The 25,936-nt window shown below is 33.2% G+C and overlaps 2 protein-coding genes across 11 annotated transcripts in view; one reads left to right on the top strand and one right to left on the bottom strand.

The window, feature by feature from the left end:
• Hrb27C (Heterogeneous nuclear ribonucleoprotein at 27C) overlaps positions 1-10,983 on the top strand; it is a 127,352-nt gene extending 116,369 nt beyond the window's left edge. For 6 of the 8 annotated variants that reach the window (XM_069823809.1, XM_069823810.1, XM_069823811.1 and 3 more), the window contains one exon: positions 9,785-10,983. In XM_069823809.1, coding sequence (XP_069679910.1) covers positions 9,785-9,963 — 179 coding nt within the window. In that variant the 3' untranslated portion in view covers positions 9,964-10,983. The remainder of the gene's footprint in view (positions 1-9,784) is intronic. The other 2 variants (XM_069823815.1, XM_069823813.1) reach the window with 2 other exon arrangements.
• Positions 10,753-25,936, bottom strand: part of LOC138698095 (ankyrin repeat and death domain-containing protein 1A-like) — a 1,102,342-nt gene continuing 1,087,158 nt past the window's right edge. For 2 of the 3 annotated variants that reach the window (XM_069823807.1, XM_069823808.1), the window contains 2 exons: positions 19,008-19,136; positions 10,753-11,611 (listed from right to left, as the gene is read on the bottom strand). In XM_069823807.1, coding sequence (XP_069679908.1) covers positions 11,526-11,611; positions 19,008-19,136 — 215 coding nt within the window. In that variant the 3' untranslated portion in view covers positions 10,753-11,525. Of the gene's footprint in view, positions 11,612-19,007; positions 19,137-25,936 lie in introns of those variants that run through there. The other variant, XR_011331695.1, reaches the window with a different exon arrangement.

The raw sequence follows: 25,936 nt of genomic DNA on the forward strand, positions 1-25,936 counted from the left end.
AGAACGTTCACGAATATATGGAACATTGTGTTAAATAAGAAAATGAGAAATAATAGAATATCAAGTCATTAATTTGTTGTTTTACTGAGCGTGATTGTCGATGTCCACTAGAATTGACAGAGTTAAATTTTTTTTTTGCTGTTTGTTTCTGTAGCCGCCACAGTGGTCTAGTGGCTAACACTACTGCACTTATAATCCTGTGGATCCAGGTTCGATCACTGTGTACTCCTGATTTATAACTTGTGTTGGGCAAGCCTGTGGTCCAGGTAACTTGGGGGATTTTCTCTGGGAGCTCCGGTTTCCCTATGACATTCCAACAAAAATCTTCCAACATCTCATCGTGGATATAGTGTAGACCAGCCTCCTTTCATTGCACCCTGGGCAGCGACTGTCTCGGTAAATTGGTCTACAGAACTGGCTTCATATGGGTGAATGACGAATGGTCAAGTACCTGCTTTTGGTTAAAAAAAAAAAAAAAAAGAAAGAAAGAGTGTGATCCTGTTGGAATTATAAGAAAGAAGTTTTATTCTGTTGTCTTAAGAGGAATTTTCTCTTTAAAACTGAATTTAAGATGCAGTAAAGCTTCTATGTACGTTCGCACTTCTGAGTTTTTCACACTTAAGCTACTCTGGGTTTTTCTGAGACTGCTATAAAATTCCTTTACTTTCCATATTAATTTATTTCGGTTATATGTTTTCATTTATTCATTTTTTACACTTACACGATTGTATTTTAAACCCCAGGAGAAATGAAACATCATTTCTACATTTTAATCAGTTTTGATCAAAATTTGGTTTACTGTAGAGATATGGCCCACTTCGAAACTGCCCTTGGTTGCATCCAGCAGTCTTGTGCCCTTTGACACTCTTACTGCTTTAGAAATAGTGAAACATTTTGTAACATGTTATGATGTAACTGAACAAACTATGGAACAGTTATTATAATTTGAGGGCATGGTTTTTTTTTTCCATAGGAGCAAATAGTCCAAAATAACATCTATTTATTTTTATTTTTTGGTAAAATTACATCTTGTTAAATAAAGATCGCACAGGAAAAACACGAAAAGTTAATTTCATAACATTTTCTGGATTAAAGTTTGAAATATAATATAATATGTATCAGCTAGCTCTAATAAGCGAAGATTTCTGACAAATCTTGTATTCTTCAAGAATGTGTGTTATAAAAGTACTGTATTGTAGACGCAATTATGGCTTAATTTTATTATGAAGTTCTAAATTTCTCTTTTGAAAATTTTACCATATTGACTTAACTCGTTCTTTCCATATAGTTTTCAAATGCTATTTCAGATGTTAATAAATGCTACTTCAGTTTTATGTTTTTGTCTTTTATGCGCTTGTTTCTTCAGACCCCCACAAAAACGTATACATGAAGTTTTACTGCTGTATTTAGTTCTAGCGTATCATAAAAAAAAAAAAAAAGCATTTAAACTTAAAAATTAAATTCAACAAAATTACTAAGAAATAAGTTCATTCTTTTTCTTACCATTCACACACACTGTAGGTACACCCAACTGTATGTAATGGAAAGGGGGGGGGGATTGAAATCCTTTTTACAAGTGTTCGAAGCTATGTATTCTAGTGTTATGGATGACTGCAGTTTTAACTTCACAGAAGCACAGTAATATGAGCAATAATATGTGAAAGTGGAATAATGCGCTGAATGCTGCACTTCATGAACAAATATTAAAATGTGTGGTTGCAACTTTGTCTATATATTTAATTAATTAACACTAACATTTGGTAGTGAAAATTTCTTTTCAGTATGGGTCGAATTATAAAACTTTATTACTTTAATAAGCGTCCAAACATAAAAAAAAAAATAACTTCCAAACCTCACACATCTTTTGTGTAAAGTAAGCATATTATTGTAAAATACATTTCCATACTGGACCAATATTTACTATGCTTGAATATCATAGAGTAAAACAAACTTGTTTTCCACAAAGCTACTTCTTATTTTTATAGGCTCTTTGGACAAAACTGCATAATCTTAGATAACCATAAGGCATTTCTCTTTCATAGTGTGTTGCACTTTTTTCTGGAAATTTGTTCTGGTGTGTTTTTATGTAGTAACATAACTGTAAAAATAACATTCGTTCAGTAGTTTTGATTGAAATTATTTCCTAACCAGAGAAACAGATAGGAAGCTTTTTGTAGTATTTTTCCAACAAAGAAAAAATTGATAACGCAATAGACAAACAGATAAACCTTGATACATTCAAAAATGTGTGTTACTGTAACTGAACACATCATCTTGTCCTAAATAAGTGGTTACATATGTCATTATGAAGAAAGACAAATTGTTACTAACTACATCATTGTAATAATGAACTGTTGGAAATTGTAGATAAATTTTTTTATGTTTTGAAGGATAGAAACTGAGAGTAATACCATAAATTAAGCGATATGAATAGTAGTGGTGATTAACCAAAGCATACACAGGATAATATGAAACTTGTTTTATTGATTGGTTGCCAGCACTTTCAGACAGTTATTTAAGATCTTCCTGGACTCTCTTCATAGTTTGATGTAATGAGAAAGTTTATTTCTTAGATTAGGAGTTCCAAAAACTTGTTACCAGAATAATAGAATGATAGATGAGGACTAGCATACCTATCTGTTATTTTGACGTTGAATTTTCTTGATCAGAAAAGGCTTCTTTTACATGCTGTAAATCTGCAATACATTTCTACCAGCTTTCCTTACAATCTAGGAGAAGTCACACTAAAGACTTTCATCTTCTAAAGATCGATCATACTCTGTTGGGTATGAAGTATTCAGAAATATCATCTAAACAAGCATAATAGTACTCTTGCCACAGAGGGCAAAGGATTTTATCGTCTATCATTTGTATTTACTTTGTGAAGAAGTGAGTTTTTCAAATATTCCACTTTACCTGTAGATGCCATATTAATTACATGCATAATGTTTTAGATTTAGGTACCGCATTTCTGTATCAAATGATTAAGCATGAATATTGTATTTCAACACAATTCTTTGAGCAAACTATCTGCATGAGAAATGAGCTTGCAAACGACATTTTTTTTTTTTTAGTGTAACCGCAGTCTTTCACTAAATAGAGAATATGTGAGAATAGAAAATATTATGTGTATTATAAAATTGAAACTTTATAATAATAACGATGTTTGAATATTGATTGAAAAAATATTGAAAATATGATCGGGTAATAGGAAGTGAATTTACCAGTTTTAAATTTGTTGTATTCTTTATTCAGGTGTTTTTTAAAGTTACTTAATACCTTTGTCATGGAATTACTAGGTGTACTGAATGACAGTACAGAGAAATATACAGATTCTTAAGCTGTATTTTTATAAAATACACAATCTCTCGCGCGCGCGCTCACTCTCTCTCTCTCTCTTTCTATATATATATATATATATATATATGATTAAGAAATATTTGTAACAGCAGATTTTTAATTTAATCAAATACGGGTTGTTAGATTCCTGTATTGTTTGTTGAAATCATACTGAACCAATTTTCCCTCTCCTTTTACCCACTTCATTCTATTCTTTTTCCACATTCTTGTGGTATCATAATTTCTTCTCCTTTGTCATTCTCATGATCTTTATGCTGCTGAATTGATGTGTAGAAATCCAGTAGAATTATGAATAAGATGAAATCTTGACAGACAGTGAATATATGAATTCGTAATAAACTTAAAAAATGATATTTTATTTAAATAAGAGCATTTTTCCAATACAGTCTTTTGAAGCATTGGAAACTTGTACCTTGATTATCTGTGATTTATTCACACACAAATATTTATATGGTGTAGGAACAGCGACCAGTCCACCACTGTAGAGTAACAGCATGCCTGACTGCGAAACCAATGGGCCCAGGTTCAAATCCTGGTTGAGGTTTTTTGTGGGGGTTTCCCTCAACCCATTAAGAGCAATTAAGAGTAACTTTCGACTCTGGACCTCGTACTCATTTCATAGGCATTATCACCATCTCATTCAGATGCTAGATAACTGCAGCAGTTGATAAAGCGTCATAAAATAACCGTTTAAAAAAACAGCGACCAATTATAGGATTGTGCTACACTAAAAAGTAATATCCAGAAAAACTGTTATGTGTGAAATTATACATTGTAGTATTGATGCTAAATAATGGAATATCGTGTTAGTATTTAGATTATACTGCTCTAAAATATTAATGTGGGACATTGAACACTGATTGAACATTGATTGTCATATGCCTCGTCATATAGTGAAGATGTGAAAGAAAAATAAAAACACTCAACTAGTTTGTGAATGATTTGTCAACAGTAATCTCACTATAGGTTTTGATTTATCTAGAGAAAATCAAAACTCGAGTGGGATTTAATTGACTGTAACACGATTAGAAGAAAGTATATAAAGATTAGAAGTAACAAAGTACTCTAATACAATAAAATATTGACTTACGAAAATACTGAACTGTCTTCAAATGTATTATTGTACCATCTCAACATTACAAATATTCCGCTAGATGGCAGTGGTGTGTTATGAATAGAACGATAGAATCTTCATTGAACTCTCTGGACAATTACTAGTCAAGAAGGCTTTGTTGGTTCAGTTTCATTTTTATTAAAACAGTTGCATTCCACTTCATTTATCTGGATCCCAGTAATCAACCTCACTTGACAGATGATTTTCAATAAATCTTAGTATTAAATAAATCTCTGATATGTGACTTTCCTGACTATCCATAATCTCATACAGCAGAAGTTGTATCATAACCTAAATAATAGAAACAAGTGTTTGAAAAGTTTTAATTAAGGATGGTGAAATAAACATGAATAATTTTAAAAGGAACAATTATTGAAAGTATAATTTTCAAATTTTAATGTTTTAGTGGTTGGTGTTTCAGTTGATGTGTTATATTGGATGTGTGTGTAAAAGAAGTGGAACTCGTTAATGTACATGGTGTATTCCTCAATTTATTCAGGATTTCCGAATAATGCTATTCATTTATTTGTAAATAGTGTTTCAGGGAAGATGCATTGCTATGGCCAGTCATGTTTATTAATTCTTGTTCTTGAATGCAAATGTGAGTCGTATTTGAAATTGCTGTGCATCGACTGGAGTGATTTGTAATTTTCTGTTTTTTGACGTCCAGACCAGCTTTTTGTGCAGATACCTTAGTCCAGTTTGAAATTTCATTTTGCCCAACAGCACAGTTTTTATACCAAAACCCGGAAATGTTATATGTAGAATTGGGAGTAAGGAAAAAACGATCAGTTTTTAATATTGCACTGCACTTTCGTTTCTCTGTTAATAATTTATAAAGTCTTCCAGGACATCTGTCCGTGTTTTCCTTATTGGGAATAAGCCTCTTCGTGTCTGCTAACTTGTGGTCACCACCTTGAAGTTTTTGAAAATACAGAGTTGTAAAGTGATTCTTCCTGATGGAGTGCCATCGTTTTTCACTTCTTCCTGGAAATGATGTATAAGACACTTCACCACTTCTCCATACCAAGCCAATTCCAGTGACGCAATGTGAAAAAATTTCATTTTCAAACCCAATGGAGTATTTTCGTCACATGTTTCTACAATAGAATTATATTCATCACTTTTTAGTACTACAGCACTTTTCTTTTTTTCTGGTAGGTTCTGAAGCTGTTTTCTTTTGGTACTTCTGGCATCTCTGGCACATTTAAATTCTATGTCAGAAAATGGGTTGATCTTACGTTTATATTGTTCATAGTTATTTTCGTGCAGAATTTTTGCTGTAACATTGCATATTGTTTTCACAGAGTATTCTTTACACTCTTGTCCATCTCCCTTTCGCATATTGATGGCCCAGTCTTTCATAATTGTAGCGATCTGTTCATCTAGTGTGTCACTTAGCAGTTTATGTCCCCTGTTGTTTGGTGTCGTGCTGTCTATCATTTGATCTATTTCACTGATTTAGCTTCAAAACATTTGAACAGAGCCTCCATTTTCAGTTGACTGTCTATGCTGTAAACAAATGACGATCGCAAAGCATATTTTATAGTACCATAAAGAATTTGCAGTTTGAAATCAAAGATGTTATAATAGTATACTAGACTCACACAGAGCGCTGGTGTGCTGTCCAAAATTGAAACCAGTCTGCGCATGTTTACGCCGCCATGCTACTGGTAGCTACTTGTCCTTTGTTTTGTCTCGGGTGTTTTTAGTGAATAGTGTGAAAGTAATGGCAATATAATTTTGAAATGTATATTATCGCCGCGGACTCATGTTTAACATGTCGGCATCATACAATAACGTGCGGTGTGGTTTAAAAAAATAATTTTGCCGACCGATTGTTGCTCTGTAGGTTTCACTCTAAGCGTCAAGTTGTCACGTCTACTTTCTCGATAAGAATAAGCACTAGTTTGTTATATTGTTAAATGGCTGTTATTATTATTATTATTTCATATACGAGTACGTTGGCTTTCTTAACTCTTAATAATAACTCTTTAATAATAATTTTTAATCACATACCTTAATGTTCGTCCTCAGCACAAGACATTGCAACCTCGGGTTTAGTCTACGTGGATTAGACAAGTAAGTGTCATTTAATAATAATTGAAGCAGCTTATTGGTTGCATTATTGAAATTGAGGCGAGTGATTGGAGCAGCGACACAAGAAATTGAAAACAATAATACAATTAAATTTCAAAGACCTGCCGAACGCATGAGGCCGCTCAAAGACCTGCCGAATGTTAACCATGTGAGCGCGGCGATAATACCATCCCTGTTTAATTTTCCAAGCTATTTGCAAAAGGTACGATATAATATTATCTCTGTTGTTACAATATCAATATCATTAAAAATCAATCAGTAGTTTACGACAATAAAGAATACTTAATTGTTAGTACAGGTATATCAGACTAGAGAAATCCCACTGAGTGAATTATTTAGACTTACACATCAGATGTTAAAACATTAGTGGAAAGATAACTTTTTGTTTTTATTATGTAAATGAATTTATCTGCAAGATAATAAACTTTCATTCAAGATCCATATATGGATAAATAAATATACAGATAATAAATAAATAAATAGCTATAATAGCTAAGCCTCCTTTGTGAATTTATGATTCAGAGTTCACCTATAAATAACTCTTTTACATTTTGCCGGATATATTTTATTAACAAAAGGAATGGCATCTTATTGATATTGCATATGTGCATAAAAATTATGTACCATCACTCCGCAAGCAATGATAATATATCTATTTTATTTATTTAAAATAAAAATACAATATTTAAAAAATCCAACATTAAAAAGTATGTGTTTTTTTTATCTTGCATAAAGTAATTGTTTAGTTTTTAGGTCTTCATGTTACCTATTGTTTGCAATGTATTAGGTACCGATACTTTTTATAATTGATAGCATTCCCTTTATTAATTGAAGAATGAATTCAATGTAATTTGGCTACCTTCGCATATTATATTTTGCCAGATTACCTATGTCCTGTGGTCTAAAAGTACCGGTAATATAATTTATTTTTGATTCTCTAAAACTTAACAAGTCTATACTGATTATCGCATATTTATTTCACTTAGGAATTAGATTATAACAAGAACTTGTGTAATCAAGGTGCATATATTTATGTCTTGTGATCTAAGAGTTAATATGTTAATATAATTTTAGATTCTCTGAAACCTAACAATTTGCTGATTATCGTAAAATTATACAATCTATAATGTGTATTGTGTAGGCCTATTTATGGATGTATCAGTATGTTTTCTATAAATTGCTGCATACGTATTTTCTTTTCTTTAATGTTCTAACACATATCAATGAAACTTTGAATATGTTTATTTCGTCCTAATTTTACGTTAAACTTCGAAAATGGCCATAATATGTCAATTTTAGATCATCACAGCGTTAAATTGCGTGATTTACGCACTGCTATTATTTGTCTGCTCTCCAACAATATGGCGGCAAGCGCAGCGTTCAGTTTGCCCCGGTTTCCTCGTTTCGCGCAGCCGAGACTGTAGGGGCTTGTTTGAAATGTTGGCAAACAAAGAAACAAATGCTAGAGTAGTGATAAAAACAAAAACAAATGTTAGGGAAGCGATAAAATTATGTGATAAGCAGCCATGATTGATTGAAAGACGTCCCTTTTGTACTGTTTATTGATCAAAAGTAGTATGATGTAGTAAAAGTGTAATAGTCAGTATGACAAATTAAATTGCTATATTATCAGTAACTTTTTAACTACACTTTAACTCTTATAAATTGTTAAAAACAATTGTATGGGTCTTCAGGTTCTAGTGTTGTATTCATCTGAAGATATAATTTATTGTGAATATTGAAATGATATTGTTGTATACTTACATTTTATGGCAACTTCAGCTTCATAAAGATAAACTTTCAAGTTGTTAGGGAAAAGAGGTGATAATTCTCCCACTTTTTGCTCGCACATCTTTTAGATGTTGAGTAAATTAACGAATATTCTACCTTAATGCGAAACTTTGTTGTTTTCTGATTGCTCTGATTGAAGAACACTTTTTATGTTGTATTAGATTAAATCCTAAGCCTACAGTTCGGCAGAATTCATTTTTAGTGAACAGTAACTGAAATGATACTGCTGTGAAAGATATACGAAATTAAAATTTGCTGGATTGATAATACACAAGATTACAATCCCATGGTTTGTAGGGGAGGGGGAAGAAAGAGAAAACTTCGTGTAAGTTAAGAATACTTTATCTGGTATTCTTGTCTGTTTTGCAGAAATTCAAATATTTAGCAGGTTGGCAAATTACATATATTTGTATATGAATGTTGTAATTCTCTGTAAGATCATCATCGCCTGTCCTAATATTTTCCTGGTATATTATGAAAGTCAAAGAAGCTTTCTTTGTTAAGTTGGAGATTCCATTTGCGATCTAAGATCCTACTTAATGATTTTCTTCTGATTTGCTGAGTTTTATCAATGTTGAAAAATTCAGAATGATTGTGGTTAGGAATTGAAACACTTTTTTTTAAAAACTCATGCACTAGAAAGCCTGAAGATATGTTGGAACTTAGAAAATCATGTGCATATTGATTTAATCTTGTACTACCACAGTTAAATAATTTATTTGCTAATTAGATTTGCTTTTGTACAGAACTTTTCATGCCTTTCCGTTACAGATTCTCTCGTCTTGTTTTAGAAAATAATTCTCTATTTGGCAGAGAGGATAATTTTATTGTGATTCTCATTTGGCAGTTTTAAGTGGACATGCGTAAAGAGACAGACGGTACATGAAATTTTAGTGAAACTTGACGGTTAACTCTGTTATGTGGAAGTTCAGTTGTAAATCAGTATAAATATTTGGTTTCAATCTGCAACAAAATTATGAATTATGAAATTTTGGTTCACAAATGAAATTGTTTTTGTTAACTGCCCCCTATTGAATGTCCCAGCGTGAGAATGCTGAAGAGAGTTCAAATTTGTTTGATCTATTGAATGTCGTGGAGCAGAAATGTTACATGAATTTTTCTAATTTTATTATAGTAGGAGTTGAAGCTAGGTATACATTACTATCATGAGTAGAACTTGAAATACAGATTGTTGTAAATATATTTATTTTTCGTTACACTGTTTACCAGTAATCTTATGCATTTTCTAATCCTCAAGTCCATGTTGAACAATTAAACAGAATAGAATCATAGCATGCTTTGTAGTTATATGTGTTTCATATATGTGATGTTGGGAACTACCAATTTAGAGTGATGTTTAATGCTTATTATAGCCTTTGCCTACAACCTTCTCCTATTCCTTTCCTATGCCCTTCCTAGGTTCCCCACCAGCGCGCAACAAGTGCATCAAAACGAATTCTCCCGCTTGTACTAACGCAGGGCAGGGTGACGCAGGTGTGGCGAGCTCGAGTTACACGGGGGGCCCAGGGCCACAGCGGGGAGGTAACTACAGTCAACCCAGCCAAGCCCCCAGCTTCCACCCATATCGTCGCATGTAAGTCGGATGGGGCAGGACAAGACAAGGAGACCATTTTGTATAGACTAAGGAAGTGTATGCACGTATCATTAAGGAATTGCAGTAAAACCTTGTTAATTTTTTGTTTATTTTGATACCCAATAAAGTATAAGAAACCTGTCCAAGAAAACTTTATAATATCCATCTGTCATTGTATTTTACCATAGAATTCTAGGAGAGATTTATTTTGCATTAGCTTTTTGAGTAAGTGTGCAAGTAATTAACTAGGTTTTACAGTAAATAACCAATACATAGGATTACAACCCACTATTTGACTCTAATAGATTAAGAACACCTTGAAGTTAATTAGGTGTCAACACCCCAATTTTATTTTAAATTTAGTATTGGTTCTTACTCGTTAACAAGATTCCACACATTTTGTTTCAATAGCATTGAATGTTTGTGTTTTTAGAGTTTGAAAAAGTCAGACCATTGTTGGCTGGTGTTAGATAGGTGAAATATGTTCAATTGTTTGACGATGAATTTAGAATTTTCTGTATGTAGCAGACTTGGAAGATGTTCCTTGTGTGTATGATCAGATTTTGTTTTGTTAATATTGATACTTAATTATATGCAATTTGTCTGTTACATATCTATCTTGAAATTGAATATGTAGATTTACGGCATCTAAAGTCTATACTTCCCTTCACTCACCTTGTTATTTTAAAATTTGTTTTGTCACGGTTGTCACTAGTTGATCAGGTTACTACTGCATTGAGAGTGGAGACTGGTATTTGTTTATTCTTGTGAGACTTATCTTTTCATAAAAATCGGAAGAGTGAAGATTTTAGGAAATAGGTGAAGAACTGAAAGTGGTGATAAATGGAATGAAGGTTATGTCCATTACAATATAATTGTTGTATATTTTGTACCAGCTTATCACTTACCTGCACCACTGACCAGTATGACGTCCGAGAGATGCATTTAGGCAATATTGTGGAGCTTTCTATGTTTTGTAACTTAGCTGGTTTTGTGAAGTAAAACATAATGTTTACAATTTATAGTTCTTGGATTTTCTTTTGTGTGTGTACCAAACCATCAAGAAGCATTTTCCTCTTTTGCCATTCGTATATTTTCTGCACATAATAAATGTGGTACAAACATTCACACATTTGGCTAATAAGGAAGACAACTCTTCATAAATGCATTATTCTCAAATAAGATGCTTTATAAATAATTGAAATATAAAACGTATCATGTATAAGTGATACATTGTGCTGGAATGAAAGAATTTTCTATTTTTAGTGTCTTCTGGCATAATGTAACTATATTGATATGTTCAATGGACAGTTAGACTGGACATAGAAATACATGTATATAAAGTTACACTTGAGTACAGGGAGCACATTTCTGTGTACCGAGCACAATGTACACTAGAAGCAAGTGCTGTGCAGAGGGAGAGTGGGAGACTGCACAGGGCAGCATCCAGCCACGTACAGAAGCTGCAAGGTTCCCAGCTCTGTGAGACCCCTTTGCACTTTTCATATCAATATCTATGATGATGTAACATGGTGAAATCCAGTGTTGCTTAAGCATAGGCGTAGGCTATGTAATACTGCAAGCATTACATCTTCTTTTTCCTTTCTTGAATTTCCCCTCATTCTCCTCGTCCAATTTTTTTCGTAGAGCATCTGAAAAGTGCATAAGAAACAAAGAAAGATACAGTTTGTAGTAAGAGACCTAATTTTATGTGACATGTTTAATTATGATGAAAATTTGGATAGTGATCTTGTCAAATAAATGATAAAAGAACCTTCATTTGATTATCTATTTATTATGAATCAGTAAGTAAGTGAATAACATTTATAAACAAGTGGTGGTTACAAGTACTGTCGCCTTATCCGGCATCATCAGGTAACATAAGAAATTAAATATACACGAACGTAAAAATAGCGAGTGAACCAAATAGGCATCTGAAAATATCATAAAAAAACATATTAAAAGAGCATAAACAACATTGAGTTAATAATAAATGTGTGCAAGAATGATAAAACATATAAAATTGTGTACTTATAATGTGATATATCAGGTGAGACAAGTTAAAATGAATTGGGAATACAAAACCATTAAACATTAGAATATGAGTCACTCACTGTTCATGTGAAGTATAATGAATGTACATGACTTAGTACCAATAAATTAAATTTCAGTTTGTGAGGTGGATGTCGCTGAAGAAAAGCTTAATCATAAACATGTTACCGGTACATAAGATTACATTATGTGTAGATAGGCCAATGAAGTGGTTGAAGTGCGGTGGAACAACAACACTATTTTATATGTTTCATCATTCTTGTACATATTTTTAACTCAGTGTTGTTTATGCTCTTTTAATATGTTTTTATGATACTTTAAGATGCCTATTTGGTGCACTTGCTATTTTTATGTTCATGCATATTTAATTTCTTATGCTACCTGATGATGCCGGATAAGGCGAAAGTACTTGTAGCCACTATGTGCTATTCACCTATTGAATAATTCATAATAAATAGACAGTCAAATGAAGGTTCTTTTTATCATCATTTATTTGTTAGTATTGACTTGTTGGTCCAATATGTTTTGTAAATTAGTGATCTTGTGTTCAGAAAGTTTTACGAAAATGTAGACAATAGTTGTCTCAGACTACGATATGTAACAACAATATATTTTGTTTCTTGTTCACGTCTTCACTAGTGTTAACCATGCACCAAGTGCTAATAACAACAGATAAATAACATTTTAATTTTTTATTGTGAATATTATATTTGATTTACACTTGATAGAAAGGTTTATGGCTCCAAATAATTATCTACAGATTGAAGCTGTAGACACAATTTAATTACCTGTATATCATATTAGGTGTCTTGCAATGTTAAGGTTTGGTAATGTTTTGTACTTTATGCTGTCAGCATAAAATTTAAAATACGATGTTTTCAAACTAAATCGAGAATATTTATCCACAAAATCTGGATCTGAGGAGAGTATGTGTTCATAACTTTTCGCAAATTAGAAATTACCAACATAGTGGATTTTCATACATTTCTTCCTGATAAGCACAATTTTTTAACATAACTGTGCTTATATTGATGAAGATAACCTGATGAATGAGTATATGTAGTAAAGAGAGTGTAGTCATTGATGTATCTGTGTTAATTAAGTCATGTAGCCTAGAATCTTACATTTTAATGCATATATTTTTCATTAATATAAAGCCTAATGGATAGAAAATACATTTGTTTGTTTTAATTGGCAGGTTTCTTAGTAATTTTGTTTTAACCTCTTTTTCTAAACCTCTGTGTATGACTTGCTCTTTTCTGTGAAAAACCTCAATCCCATCATATTGTGCATCTTTTTAATTTTCATATTCTCGTGTTGTCTTCCCAAACTTTTAATATTCCAAAGTGAGAAGTCCCGAACTACTTTGTATGATTGTGGAAGTAGCAAGTAAAGTGCCGTATTGTTTATTCTGCTTTTGAAAGATCCTTAATTGTTTGGTCTTATTAAAGCAACAATTTACTAGAGCTAATCCAGCAACCGCCGGGATAATTTCCATACTTCCTTGTCATAACATTGTTATATGCATAGGCATCGAGTTATTTTGTGCAAGTATAGACCTAAGTACACAGTCATAGAACGTACAATATTTTTGTAAGTGATGGATTATTGGTGGTGAAGTGTTATGAATTATATGTGTTAAGCTACTATGACTACTTATGCCATTAAAGTCAATGACGATATCTTTACTAGAGTTTTCACTTCTGTAATAAAATGTTCAGTTTGATAAAATTTTATTTCTGCCTTGTATATTAATTTGGAAACTAGGAGGTAGATGCATGCATTTGTAATTGTAGCACCTATTCAGATCATTTTCAGGTAAAACCAGGTACTTCTGGAAACCAAGGAGATATTAGATGCATTTGTAATTGTAGCATCTCTTCAGATCATTTACAGGTAAAATCAGGTACTTCAGGATACCTAGGTGGTACTATTACAGTCGTAATAGATAATAGAATAATGTCTATAGGTAAAATATAATAATACGGCAGAAAAGAAAAGGGTTATATTCTTCTGAGAAGAAGAAAACTCTCTCTTGGGTATGTTTTACATGCAATGATTTCGTACCGTTAAGATAACATGAAAATTATCCTCACAAGAGCTAGTCCTTGAAAATTTACCATCACTAAGACCATCATTGCTGGAGTTAATATATATTCGACCTCTTTGCTCTAATACCTTTAATATTTAAATAACCATTATGAATGTAAGAAAGTGAAATACAATATTTCATTTCTAAATGGCATAATTGACACTTCCCTTGATTACTTTTAAGTTATAGGTGTGCATTTTTGTTTTAAAAGGTATATTTATTTTCTGAATACTATTAGGTAACATGGGTGCTAGAGACTATGAATGACGAGCAAGTTAGAGTGATGTTATTTTAGTTTTTGGGTTAGTTTCTTTCGTTGACTAGTGAGTGCAAGTATTAAATTATATGGTAGTGAAATTTTAGAAGGGAAAAATATATATATTATATATGTTTTTTTATTGTGCAAAGTAATATAAGTAGTAGTAACTTGCTGCAAAAAAAGTTTTCGAACTTCTCACGGAAATACACTTTTTCAGCATTCCTTGGTACTGAAGTTTTTTTTACTACGATAGTGTGTAAAGTTGCGTTTTACCTACAATAACTGTTACAAGTATCTACAATGAACCTTTAAATCACTAGTGTGTAAGAAAGTAAGTAATCACTTTGGGCACTGCTATCCACTGCATTACCTCGATCTTTCATGATGTAAATATTACACGTAACACAAATAAGTAACAAATTTAACATTAATATCTACATTTTAGTCATTCTCAAGTTACATATAGTACTCATTGTACTAAGATTTATCATTCAACTGTTCCTAACCACTTTGTTGATTATGTGGCTGGTTTAAACGGCCATGAAATCGTGAACATGAATAAAATAGGCTGCCATTGCATGGTTACTTAATGGTTCTGAGTTTAGACGCCCATGACATAGTGATCTTATAACCTCTCCAACTTGAAATATTTATTTAATGTAAATTTGTGCTATTGTAAAAAAAAAAAAACATTGCATAACAGACATTCGTAAAATTATCTTCTTTTGGCCCTTTTGTGTTTCATAAACTTTACACTTCGTGCCAAAAAGATAATTTTTACGAACTTATAAATAACTATTATTAATGCACTGTCATGTAGATTCATCCAGGAATGTCGAATAGAAGATATAATTTTTTATTAACAGGAACTAATGCATTTTTATTAGAGAATAATTTCTTTACCTAAAATCGGTTCTCAAGTTAGTGACAAGTGAAATGATACAAAAATGTTTTTAGACAAAAATTTTTATAGTAGTAGTAGTACTTTGAGCACTCTATGAGCATTCCTTTACAAAATTAACCTAAACCATTACGAAAATACAGCACAATAAAAAGGTCTTAACTGCAAAAAAAAATTTCCTTTATGCAGATGTAATTGCAAATATATTCTTGGAATCTGTTAGTCTCGGCATTTAAATTTTTTTTTTTTTTTTTTGCAGTACTTGGTATGTAAGTTAATTTTTTTTAACATATATTTGGCAGTGAAAGTAAAATTTACAATTAATTTCTAATTGCCATGGCAACAATTCTTGAACAGGTCTGAAATACAGTACGAGTTGGAAATAATGTAGCACCCGGCAGAGTAGTAACCAAACAACCAAACCTTGAATTAATGGATCTTTACCAAAATCTACAAATGCATTGATTACTTATTGATTGTAATGTGAAATGTACGATTTGACAGGTTAAGAACAGATTCAATTTAAAGAGATAATTGATAGTAACATTGAATAATCGCACCATAAGCTTGCTGGAGATGCATTTTTTTTTATAGAGTTCTCAAGAAAATCTACCAATAACAGTCAGTTTATGAATATTAACGTTTTTATCTAAACACCACTTTAGAAAAACATTGTAAGCTACTTCATACATTTCCTTTGATTTTTCCGGTAAAAGTGATGCACATGTTAGATCCGCATCTTCTTCAATACCAATCTCGCTCATTTTTTACGATGTTTTAGTCAAATTTTACTGCTTCATAACTATTAAACATTCGAACATTAAATTCCGATACAGAAACAAGTAACGTAGCAACCAAGTCATGTTGCTTGAATTAATGAATCTGTTGCAAAATTTAGAAATGCAATTTTGATTTATTATTACTTTTTACATTTTTTCAAGTATTGCAAAAAGTTATTCACTAACCGCAAACTGTAAGTGGCATCTGATAATCGAATGCTTGGAAGCGCCGGTTTCCCAAATTGCATTCTCGACCAAACAAGTCTCACAGGTCTCTGTACGTAATATACTATTTACGAGAGATATGTGCCGAGTTTTTTTTTTTTTTTTTTGTAAGAATTAGCGTATTTTCACCTGCTGCCCCGAGGTTCACTCAGCCTCCTATAAAATTGAGTACCGGGTCTTTCCCGGGGGTAAAAGGCGGTCAGAGCGTGGTGCCGACCACACCACCTCATTCTAGTGCCGAGGTCATGGAAAGCATGGGGCTCTACCTCCATGCCCCCCAAGTGCCTTCATGGCATGTTACGGGGATACCTTTACCTTTTACCTTTACCTTTACTGTTTATGTGTGAAGGCCATTAAGGTAACATTTTTTTGTACTTTTGGCAGATGTCCAGAGTAGAACACTGTTTCACAACTTCCCTGGAATGATTCGTAACTGAATTTGTAATATCTTGTCAACTTTAAATACCAATTTAAGTGCATGGCAAAGTATTATTAATGACTTCAAAACATGAACGTAGTAAATTAATAATTTAAGTTTACATTTTGCATGGAAGTTTAAGAAAATTACCGTACAATTTAAGAATTGTGCATGTAGACTTTTGTACAGAGGGCAGTGGCTGAAGACAATGCAGGAATTACTTGATTCATACTGTTTCGTAATCTCGTATTGTACAATATATTTAAACTGAAAATACGCTATATTATGTTTAATTGAAATAATTCAACTGAGGCTCAGTCACTAGTTAATGTGGCTACTGAGTGCAAGTATTAAGTAATGTAAATTATATGGTTGTGAAACTTGGGACATTACGAACAAAATCAGTTATTGAAGTAACTGAAACGAAATTATAAGAAATACAAGAATTCAGAGACCCTAACGCTAAGGGGTGGCGGCCGGGTAGCTCAGTTGGTAGAGCAGCTGGCTACGGACTGGAAGGTCCGGGGTTCGATCCCAGGTGGTGACAGGATTTTTTCTCGTTGCCAAACTTTCAGAACGGCCCCGAGGTTCACTCAGCCTCCTATAAAATTGAGTACCGGGTCTTTCCCGGGGGTAAAAGGCGGTCAGAGCGTGGAGCCGACCACACCACCTCATTCTAGTGCCGAGGTCATGGAAAGCATGGGGCTCTACCTCCATGCCCCCCCAAATGCCTTCATGGCATGTTACGGGGATACCTTTACCTTTTACCTTTAACGCTAAGGGGTAACCTAAAATATTTTTTATAAAATAAAAAATTGACCATTACAGACAATTGACTAACACGTCTAGGCAATGCTAAAAACATGATTACGTAAGATATCAACGAACTGGGAGACAATGTATAGGAAGACCAAGACGAGGTGGAGAGCCAGAACAGGTCAAGTAAGTAACCTAACTAAGCCTTTAAGGAGGAAGAGGTCTATAGAGAAATGAGCTCTTTTGCTGCTTTTCACCGAAATTAGCACACTACAATTTGAAGGACGTGCGCAAATTGTCAGAAGAATGAGATTACAGCAATAAGTGGAATGAACATTATTCGGAAGTCTGGCATTCTGACCTGACAAAGTTCAGAAAGGAAAACATATTCGTGAATAACTGTAGTAGCAAAGACTCGAAATAGCATAACCAAATTGCAACACTAATAAGTAGTTTTACGATTTTAACGTAATTAGCAGAGTAATAAATACACGTGTCCTCATAAAAATGTTACACGGCCATTAAAAGGGCTATTTTGATAAAAGATCTAATTGTACATGACTACGATTATTAGGTACGTGTTTGTAAGACCACTTATCCCGTTACTAGAGTTCCGTCCTTGCTCTAACCTAATCAAATCAAGAATACATTTGATAGATTCTATTCCGAATAAATTTTGCATTTTTTTTTTAAGAAAAGTTTATACGTAAGAGTTTTTTTAGGCGCACAGTGACTGTGACTGTGACTGGAATTAGGCTTTTGGATAATCCACCGTGTCCTGGAACCTGAAAGTTGCAATATTTTACGTGCATATTTCTCACACGGTACCAGGTAAATAAAAAATGACAGGTCATATAAAAGACTGCTCGGTATTCAGAAAATCATCTGTACCAAAGATATCATTTAACCATGAAAATGTCGAATTTATATTTTGTATTTATTGCATGCAATAGTGTACGCAGAATTTTGTTCATCACAATTGTAAAACAATTTACATTATCGGTATTTTAAATGTATATTTATTATTATTATTATTATTATTATTATTATTATTATTATTATTATTATTATTATTAAAAAATATGACTGTCGAATACACAAAACGTTAAACGAACATTTGACAATGAAGTCAGAACTCTTAACGGGTGCATACCGCTCTTAAAATGAGTTTAAAATCGATAGTGCACATTATTTAACATCTGCACTGCAGAACTGTCGAAACGATCTTTTCAATATGTTTCACAACAAGTTAAATTTCATATTATGTCTGCTTCATTACAAGGCCAGTACTAGGGAGTAGGTCTGTCTATAACAAAGCATTGTTATAATTGGAACGTGCCGCAACACCAAACAGAGGAATTATATTGAAGGAGGGGTAGGAGGACTATGTCTTATGTCAATGTAGATTTTGTTACTCTCACAGTGGAAAATTAGAGAAGGAAAAATCATTATGGATAAAAAAATTCAAATCGAAAATGTTTTTTTTTTAAGTTCAAAGGTGGAACGGGGTTCAAACCCGGTAACCTCCCCCTTGCGCACTCCCCTGGTAGCATGACACTGACTTACCAGCAACACCTTTCTTGCCGATAGCTGTGAGACTTTCGTAGAGTTCTTTCACAGGGTTCACTTCCGGCCCAAGACCATGTGCCCAGATCAGAAGCATACGGAATCCATGCTCTTTGTAACTGGACGGACCTGCAAGTAAATAAATAGTTCAACAATTGCTTATTTGTTATAATAGGCTAAGTATTTCCATGAAATTGTGTTTTCTTTCTGTAAACGTCCTCGTAATTGCGCTCGAGTGACCAACATTTGTATAAGCACTCGTTTTGTCATCAACGTGGTGGAAGACATAATTTTTTTTATCTGTCCCCATGAGAATGTTTGCTTTTAAGTTGAACGAAAATACAAACTTCATTGAAGATTGGAAGGTCGTGTAATACTGGGACAAGACGACCTTGAGTACTAGTATGTCCGATTCATTCGTTTTAAAATCCGATAAGCAACTATGAATTTCATTGCACTAACGGAGACTGGATTTAAGAACGAATTAATGAAAGCGCGTTATCTGGTTATCACTGTTGAACTTATCGATGAATTAAAAAGCGTGCGCTTAGTCTAACGGGATTATTTTTAATCAGAAGTCTGACAACGAAAATGTTATGAATTGTTTCTTGCGCGGTATTCTTAGGATTAACAGCCAACCGCAGTAGTAACAGCGTTGTCAATCCTGCGATAAATTATCACGTGCGATTTTTTTAACGCTGATACGATATGCGATAACATTATTTTATAGGATAAGGCGATAATTTTCGTTAATCTTATCATTTCCTCTGAATGCATCCTCCACTTTGCTTTCCATGGGAAGAAATTATATTACTCATTTCTACCACAGTCTAGTATATATAGTCGCGAAGCTCAATACGTAGTAAATATGCAAACATTAGATAGTTGCTCACCACTAGGATCGCTAATATCGCCTCATTACAGGCAATGCAAAATAGAACCGTCACAGTCTATTGTTTCTAGCACCCTCAAAACTCAAGCTTCGTGACTATATAGTAGATTGTGCTTCTACTCCAAAATATCTGAGAACTCGCTTTGAATATCTTACAATATTATGGAATCAACGTCAGGCCTTATTATCCATTCCTCTTCACAGTAGGCCAACCTCTTTTAATTCATCCTCTTTCACCGTGCCAGCACAGTCTAGTAAGTATATACAGTCACGAAGCTTAATACTTAATAAATATGGATCCATAGATAGTTGCTAACCACCAGGATCGCGATTATCGCCTCATCACAGACCCTTTCCCAAGCAGACGATAAAATGTATTGTACTTTCGATATCGTGTTCTTTTGAAAAATTTAATATCTTTCTGCCACTATTGAAATATGAAATACATAAGGTTTACATTATATATATGTATATATTATTTTCATAAAGTATATGTTATATTTTATAAACTCACCTTCCTGGATCTCTCGGAAGAAGGATAACTCTGACTTCTTTTTCTTACAATTTATAGTACTACAAACGTCTCTGTGTCCCATATTATTATTCAATTATTGCCTTTTCGATCTAGACCAGACCGTATGTTCGGGTTTTCTATTTCAGTGTATGGAGCTCAGTGAAATATATTATAACTTCATCGCGTATCATTGCTAAGTTTTATTTAGTGTAATGTGTCCATAAGTTCCGTTTACTTTTTGTTGCATAATATGTTGCAGAAATAATTACAAAACTGTGTTATTTCAATGTGAAGAGAATTTTAAATGTTAACGTAATCTGTTCGCATCAACATTTTAAGTTTCGAATGGAAGCTATTTTGAGGTTAAAAAAAAAAAAAAAAGAATTTATATTGTGATTTTAACTTAGCACATCTACCTTCATTAATTGTAGACAGAAAATTTACCATAGCCTACCACTCCTATGAAATTAGTAATAATAGGTAGAAAAGCGCAAAATATGCATATTTTGTATGTTTGTTCCATGGATGCTTATTCACTACAGAAACTGGTTAGTGATTCGATTCTTAGTCTGCATGAGAGGGCGTGGTATCTTTCACTGGCACCTTCGCACAATTTACACACGCACTCTGCACTGGGCTCATGGTAGCCTATCGTTTTGCAGATCTTGAAATGAAAACCATGCACTGCGAAGCGTGTGATGGTGTGTCTGAGTTCGTAGTACGGTCACAGTCTACTATATACAGTCGCGAAGCTCAATATGTAGTAAAAATGCAAACATGGATAGTTGCCCACCACTAGGATCGCTATATCGCCTCATCATCGCAGATCTCTCTCCTAGCAGACGACAAAATATGTTACACTTTCGTTGTCGTGTTCTTTTGGAAAAATTAACACCTTCCTTCCATTATTGAAATATTAAATGCACAAAGTTAATTTATTATTTTAATGAAGTATATTAAATTCCACCATAAACTCGAAGATACCTGCAAGAAATAAGTTAATATAATTTTTGTTTGTGCAAAACGAACTGAAATTTACTATAATAGCATCACTCATTCAAGATTATAGTGATAATTAACTATGAAACCAATAAATATTAATTTGCATTTCCCTTTACAACAATAATAATGGAAATATGAATTAATGGAGTAACTTACGTGTACCGGTACTTGTAGTGCAGGCTTACGTAGTTAACAAAGTGGGATGAGGTTAAGCAATAATAGAATTGGAAATAAAACGTGATCAATAAATTTTATTGTAACAGACTTTTTCTACGTCTCTAGTAAAGCAACAAATAAAAATAACAACAAAATTAACAGTTATAATTAAAAACATATCCTTTGAAAAAAAAAAGTAGGTCTAAACAATAATAATCCCACCAGAATTGAAAATAAAACGTGATCAATAAATTTCATTAACACAAACTTAATTTTTCTACGTCTTTAGTAAAATAACACATAAAAATAATAACAAAATTAATAGCTACAATTAAAAATATATCCTCTGAAAAAAAAAGTAGACCTAATCTTTATTTCTCTGGAAATTTAGCAGCCTAAGTGACAGAACTTTAACCGGTATCTAATATCCTTTCGGTTAGACTGAAACATTTCATTGTGAAATTGAAGGATATAATGTATTCTAACAGTCACAAAGAACTTCAAAATTAAGAGTTTTGTTTCTGCACAGCATTCTTGTGGAAACCCAGGAACTTTTCTGAATCTTTCGGAAATCGGAAAAAGAATAACTCTGGCCTCTTTCTCTTACTGTTGCTACAATATATAGCACTACAAACGTCTCCTCCTTGTCCCATATTATTATTCCAATTATTATATTTTAGCCATTAACATTTTCATTACAACCAATAACGAACATTTCACAAGCATCAATGTGAAATACGCAACGAGCTAGCACTCGATAGAAATACGACACAGTCCAAAGTCGACCATGGACAGTCTATTGTTCCTAGTTTCTAACCGCTTGGAGCGCTTTATCACGAGATTTGCAAAAAAACACCTCAAGCTTCGCGACTGTATATAGTAGACTGTGGTACGGTCTCTTCCACTCGTCGGACAGCATGGCCTCTGTTGTATAGAAGTCGCTCCATATTTGTGACCTCTTCGTTCGGAGTTCTTGTAGGAGATTCTCGTACTGGGCAGTGGACGGGAGCTTTAGTTGGTGTCTCAAATCTTCGATATAGAAAGGCTCCCTTGACATTTCGTAGCATAGTCGTGATGGAGCATATTTTGATATGGATAGGGCTCTTTTAATAAATGTTGCCTTCACTCGTTCTATGCGTTTTAAATTGCTCTTTGTAAGGTTCTCCCATATGATGTTCAGACCATAATGCAATATAGGGCTGATTTTGACTTTGATAATTTGCTTACATGCTCTATTTCATGCATTGCTTTTATAGCATGTATGGTTCTTTCATTTGCATGTTGTGTATACGTATCCCCATGCGTTTGGAGGGTGATTCCTAAGTACTTGAATTGGGTTACATTTTGTAGCTCCCTGTGCTCCAGACGGAATGTATCTTCAGCTGCTATTCTTCCTCCTCGACGGAAAATCATGGATGGATGAAATTAGTGTATGTACGATTGTGTTACTTCGTCTCTTAGGTAGTAGATAAATACAATAATTCAGTACTCAATTGTAGTATTAAAATACAGACAAATTGAATTTGCGGGGTATCATACATGACATTATGCTTAATTATAATGTGTAATTGCGAATATAGGGATATAAGTTAAATATAGTAAACATAACCTATAATTTCCATATTATATAACATACATATGTAATGACAGGGCATTGGACATCACTAAAATTAGACAAAGGGGCAACTTTGTACAGTAAACATAACCTATAATTTCAATATATCTAAATATTCGTGGGGTGCAACTGAAAATTATTGAATCGTGCATAGATGAATGTACAAGAATTTCGCAATATTTAATCGAAATAAAGGCAGGTATTTCACATACGAAAAACGTAATTTTCACACCAAAAATAATATTACACCTTAACTCGCAAGTGAATTATTTCTGAAGTGTCTCATAATCATTGTTTTAAATTTTATTAATTCAATTACACTACATTTTAGAGAAATACATGTTACTCTTTATGCATTCCAACTAATTTATACGGTTGGAACGCCGCCCTTCGTGATCGGGTTAAGCGAGTCACATGGTCTGCCTTACGGCCTGTACTAGATCACGATGGCAGTGGCACCAGGTGGCACAGTCTATTGTTCCTAGTACAGTCACTGTAGTTCCTTGTACAATCACTGTAGTTCCTAGTACTCACAGCGCTCCAAGCGGTTTGCAACTATCGCGAGAAATGCATAAAATCATCCCAAGCTTCGTGACTCTATATGCTAGACTGTGGTGTCAGTTTGTCGCCTGTGGAAGTCCTTATCTCGTTATGTCAGGGCTTGCCGAACGGTTAATCAATTTACATTAAGAATTACATACTTTTACATGGAATTGATTTGTGAGTATTAGCCGATTTTTATATGTTATTCTGTATGTTTAAGTTATATAAATTTATTTTTATAGGTTATTCTGTATGTTTATATAAATTGCCATTTAGGCCTATCATAAAGTAGAATTAGGATGTAAATTGTAAATTAATTATGTATCATGTTTAGTCAATATTTCATTACATATAAGCTCGTTAATGTGCATGATAATGATTTTTATATTTAAGCATTTCTATTAACATTACTACTTTCATTTCTCAGGGGACAGCTCGGATTTTTGCATCGCTAATCAGTTAATCGCAATAGTATGTTTGTAGCTGTTGTTAGTGCTTCAGTGCGACAAGTGTTTAAAAGCTTATTTAGTAACGTGTAAAAGTTTGATAGTATGACATTATTAATACTGTATGTTTGCTAGGCCTATAATTTTGTGGAAAATCCGATAATTTTTAGACTACAATTCCATAATTTTGTGTTTGAAGGTTGGCAACGCTGCGTAGTAGTTTGAGAGTTGCCAGTGCGGTGATGTATTTGAGTTTCAAGTGCAGTGCTTCAAAATAATGGATTCTGGCATCCGTTTCGGGAAAGTGAGGACATTAGCAGTGATATAATTATTTGTATTTGATTGGAGAGTGATACAGTTGTGATAGCGATTTTTACAAGCCAGTACCTTTATATTAACATATAGCCTATACTTAGGCCTGCATACAGTATATCTGGTTGCCAACTAAGACATACACAGATGTTAAAATTAGGACCGTATTAGTTAAAAAAGACGTCCCTAAATAAAGTGCAATCAACCAACCAAGTGTTTGAAACCGCAATCGAAAGTATCATTTTCGGCCGGAAGAAACAGAACGAACTCAGCCGGTTTTCTAACGGGCAGTAGTCAGGCGAATTATAGATGTGTGTTATTTTTTACATCTTGCAGTCTTTTCTCATAGATCTGTGTAGCGATCGTTGCTTACGAGATTATACAAGCTGGCGCATAGCACGATCGAGAGTAGGTCTCTGAGAGTCATGACAATTTCTGCCGCTAGGTTCGCCTCGCTGCACTAAGAAATGATGAATAGTTCCATTACTTTGTAAGCATTGTGTATCGTGAAAATAGTTTGATTAATTGTGCATTATTGATCGAGTACGAAAATTATAAATACAGTATGCCAAGCATATTACAGTCTTAATGAGATTTATTGATGACTTGTTAAATATCAGTATGCAGATTTTCAGCGTCATTTAATGGGATTTACAATTTTGTTTCCCGAAAGCCTGAATTTGTTGAATTAAAATTTTGTTTCCAAACTACATTGTTCATATGGTTCATTTACTTTGGCAAGTTGATTGTTTTCAGTTCCGTGTTTTTCCTTCAGATTTCGTTCCCTCTAATTTGTTATAATTGCTGAAAGTAAACTACCGGTTTCTGCTATTTTCAGACATTATTATTATTATTATTATTATTATTATTATTATTATTATTATTATATTATTATCATCATCATCATCAAAATCAAATTAATATAGTTCTTAGCTTGTCTTGGCTTAATGCAATCAGTAGCGTTATTCGAGGAAAAGAGTATGATTTACCATCATCATTTATAGTGGCGAAATATTCCACGACAATGGTTAATTATTACTGCTGAATATTGACACATATACGATTTGCATTATTTAGGACACAACATACGCAGAAATGCGATTTTAATGTTGAGCATGCCGAGTTTAGTGTAACGTACTCCCCTCATCCTCCAAGCCAAATCAAATATTATTACGAGTAATAAATAAATAAATAATAATTACTACAATTATTCGTTATGATAAAGTACAATTATCACTGCATGGTGTACCGACAATTTTTCTTTATGTTTTCATTAAATTGACATGTCATGAGTGACGACAGAAAACAGCTCAGGGAAGCGAGTTTCAGACATTACTAAAAATGAAATGGGGATCGGGGAGAGCAGATGCGCATGTGCCTATGATCGGCAAATTCTAAAAAATTATTGTCCCTGAGCTTCCTGAGATATTTGTTTATGTTTTGGGAAAT

This window comes from Periplaneta americana, chromosome 4 (assembly GCF_040183065.1).
Source record: "Periplaneta americana isolate PAMFEO1 chromosome 4, P.americana_PAMFEO1_priV1, whole genome shotgun sequence".
Lineage (NCBI taxonomy): Eukaryota > Metazoa > Arthropoda > Insecta > Blattodea > Blattidae > Periplaneta > Periplaneta americana.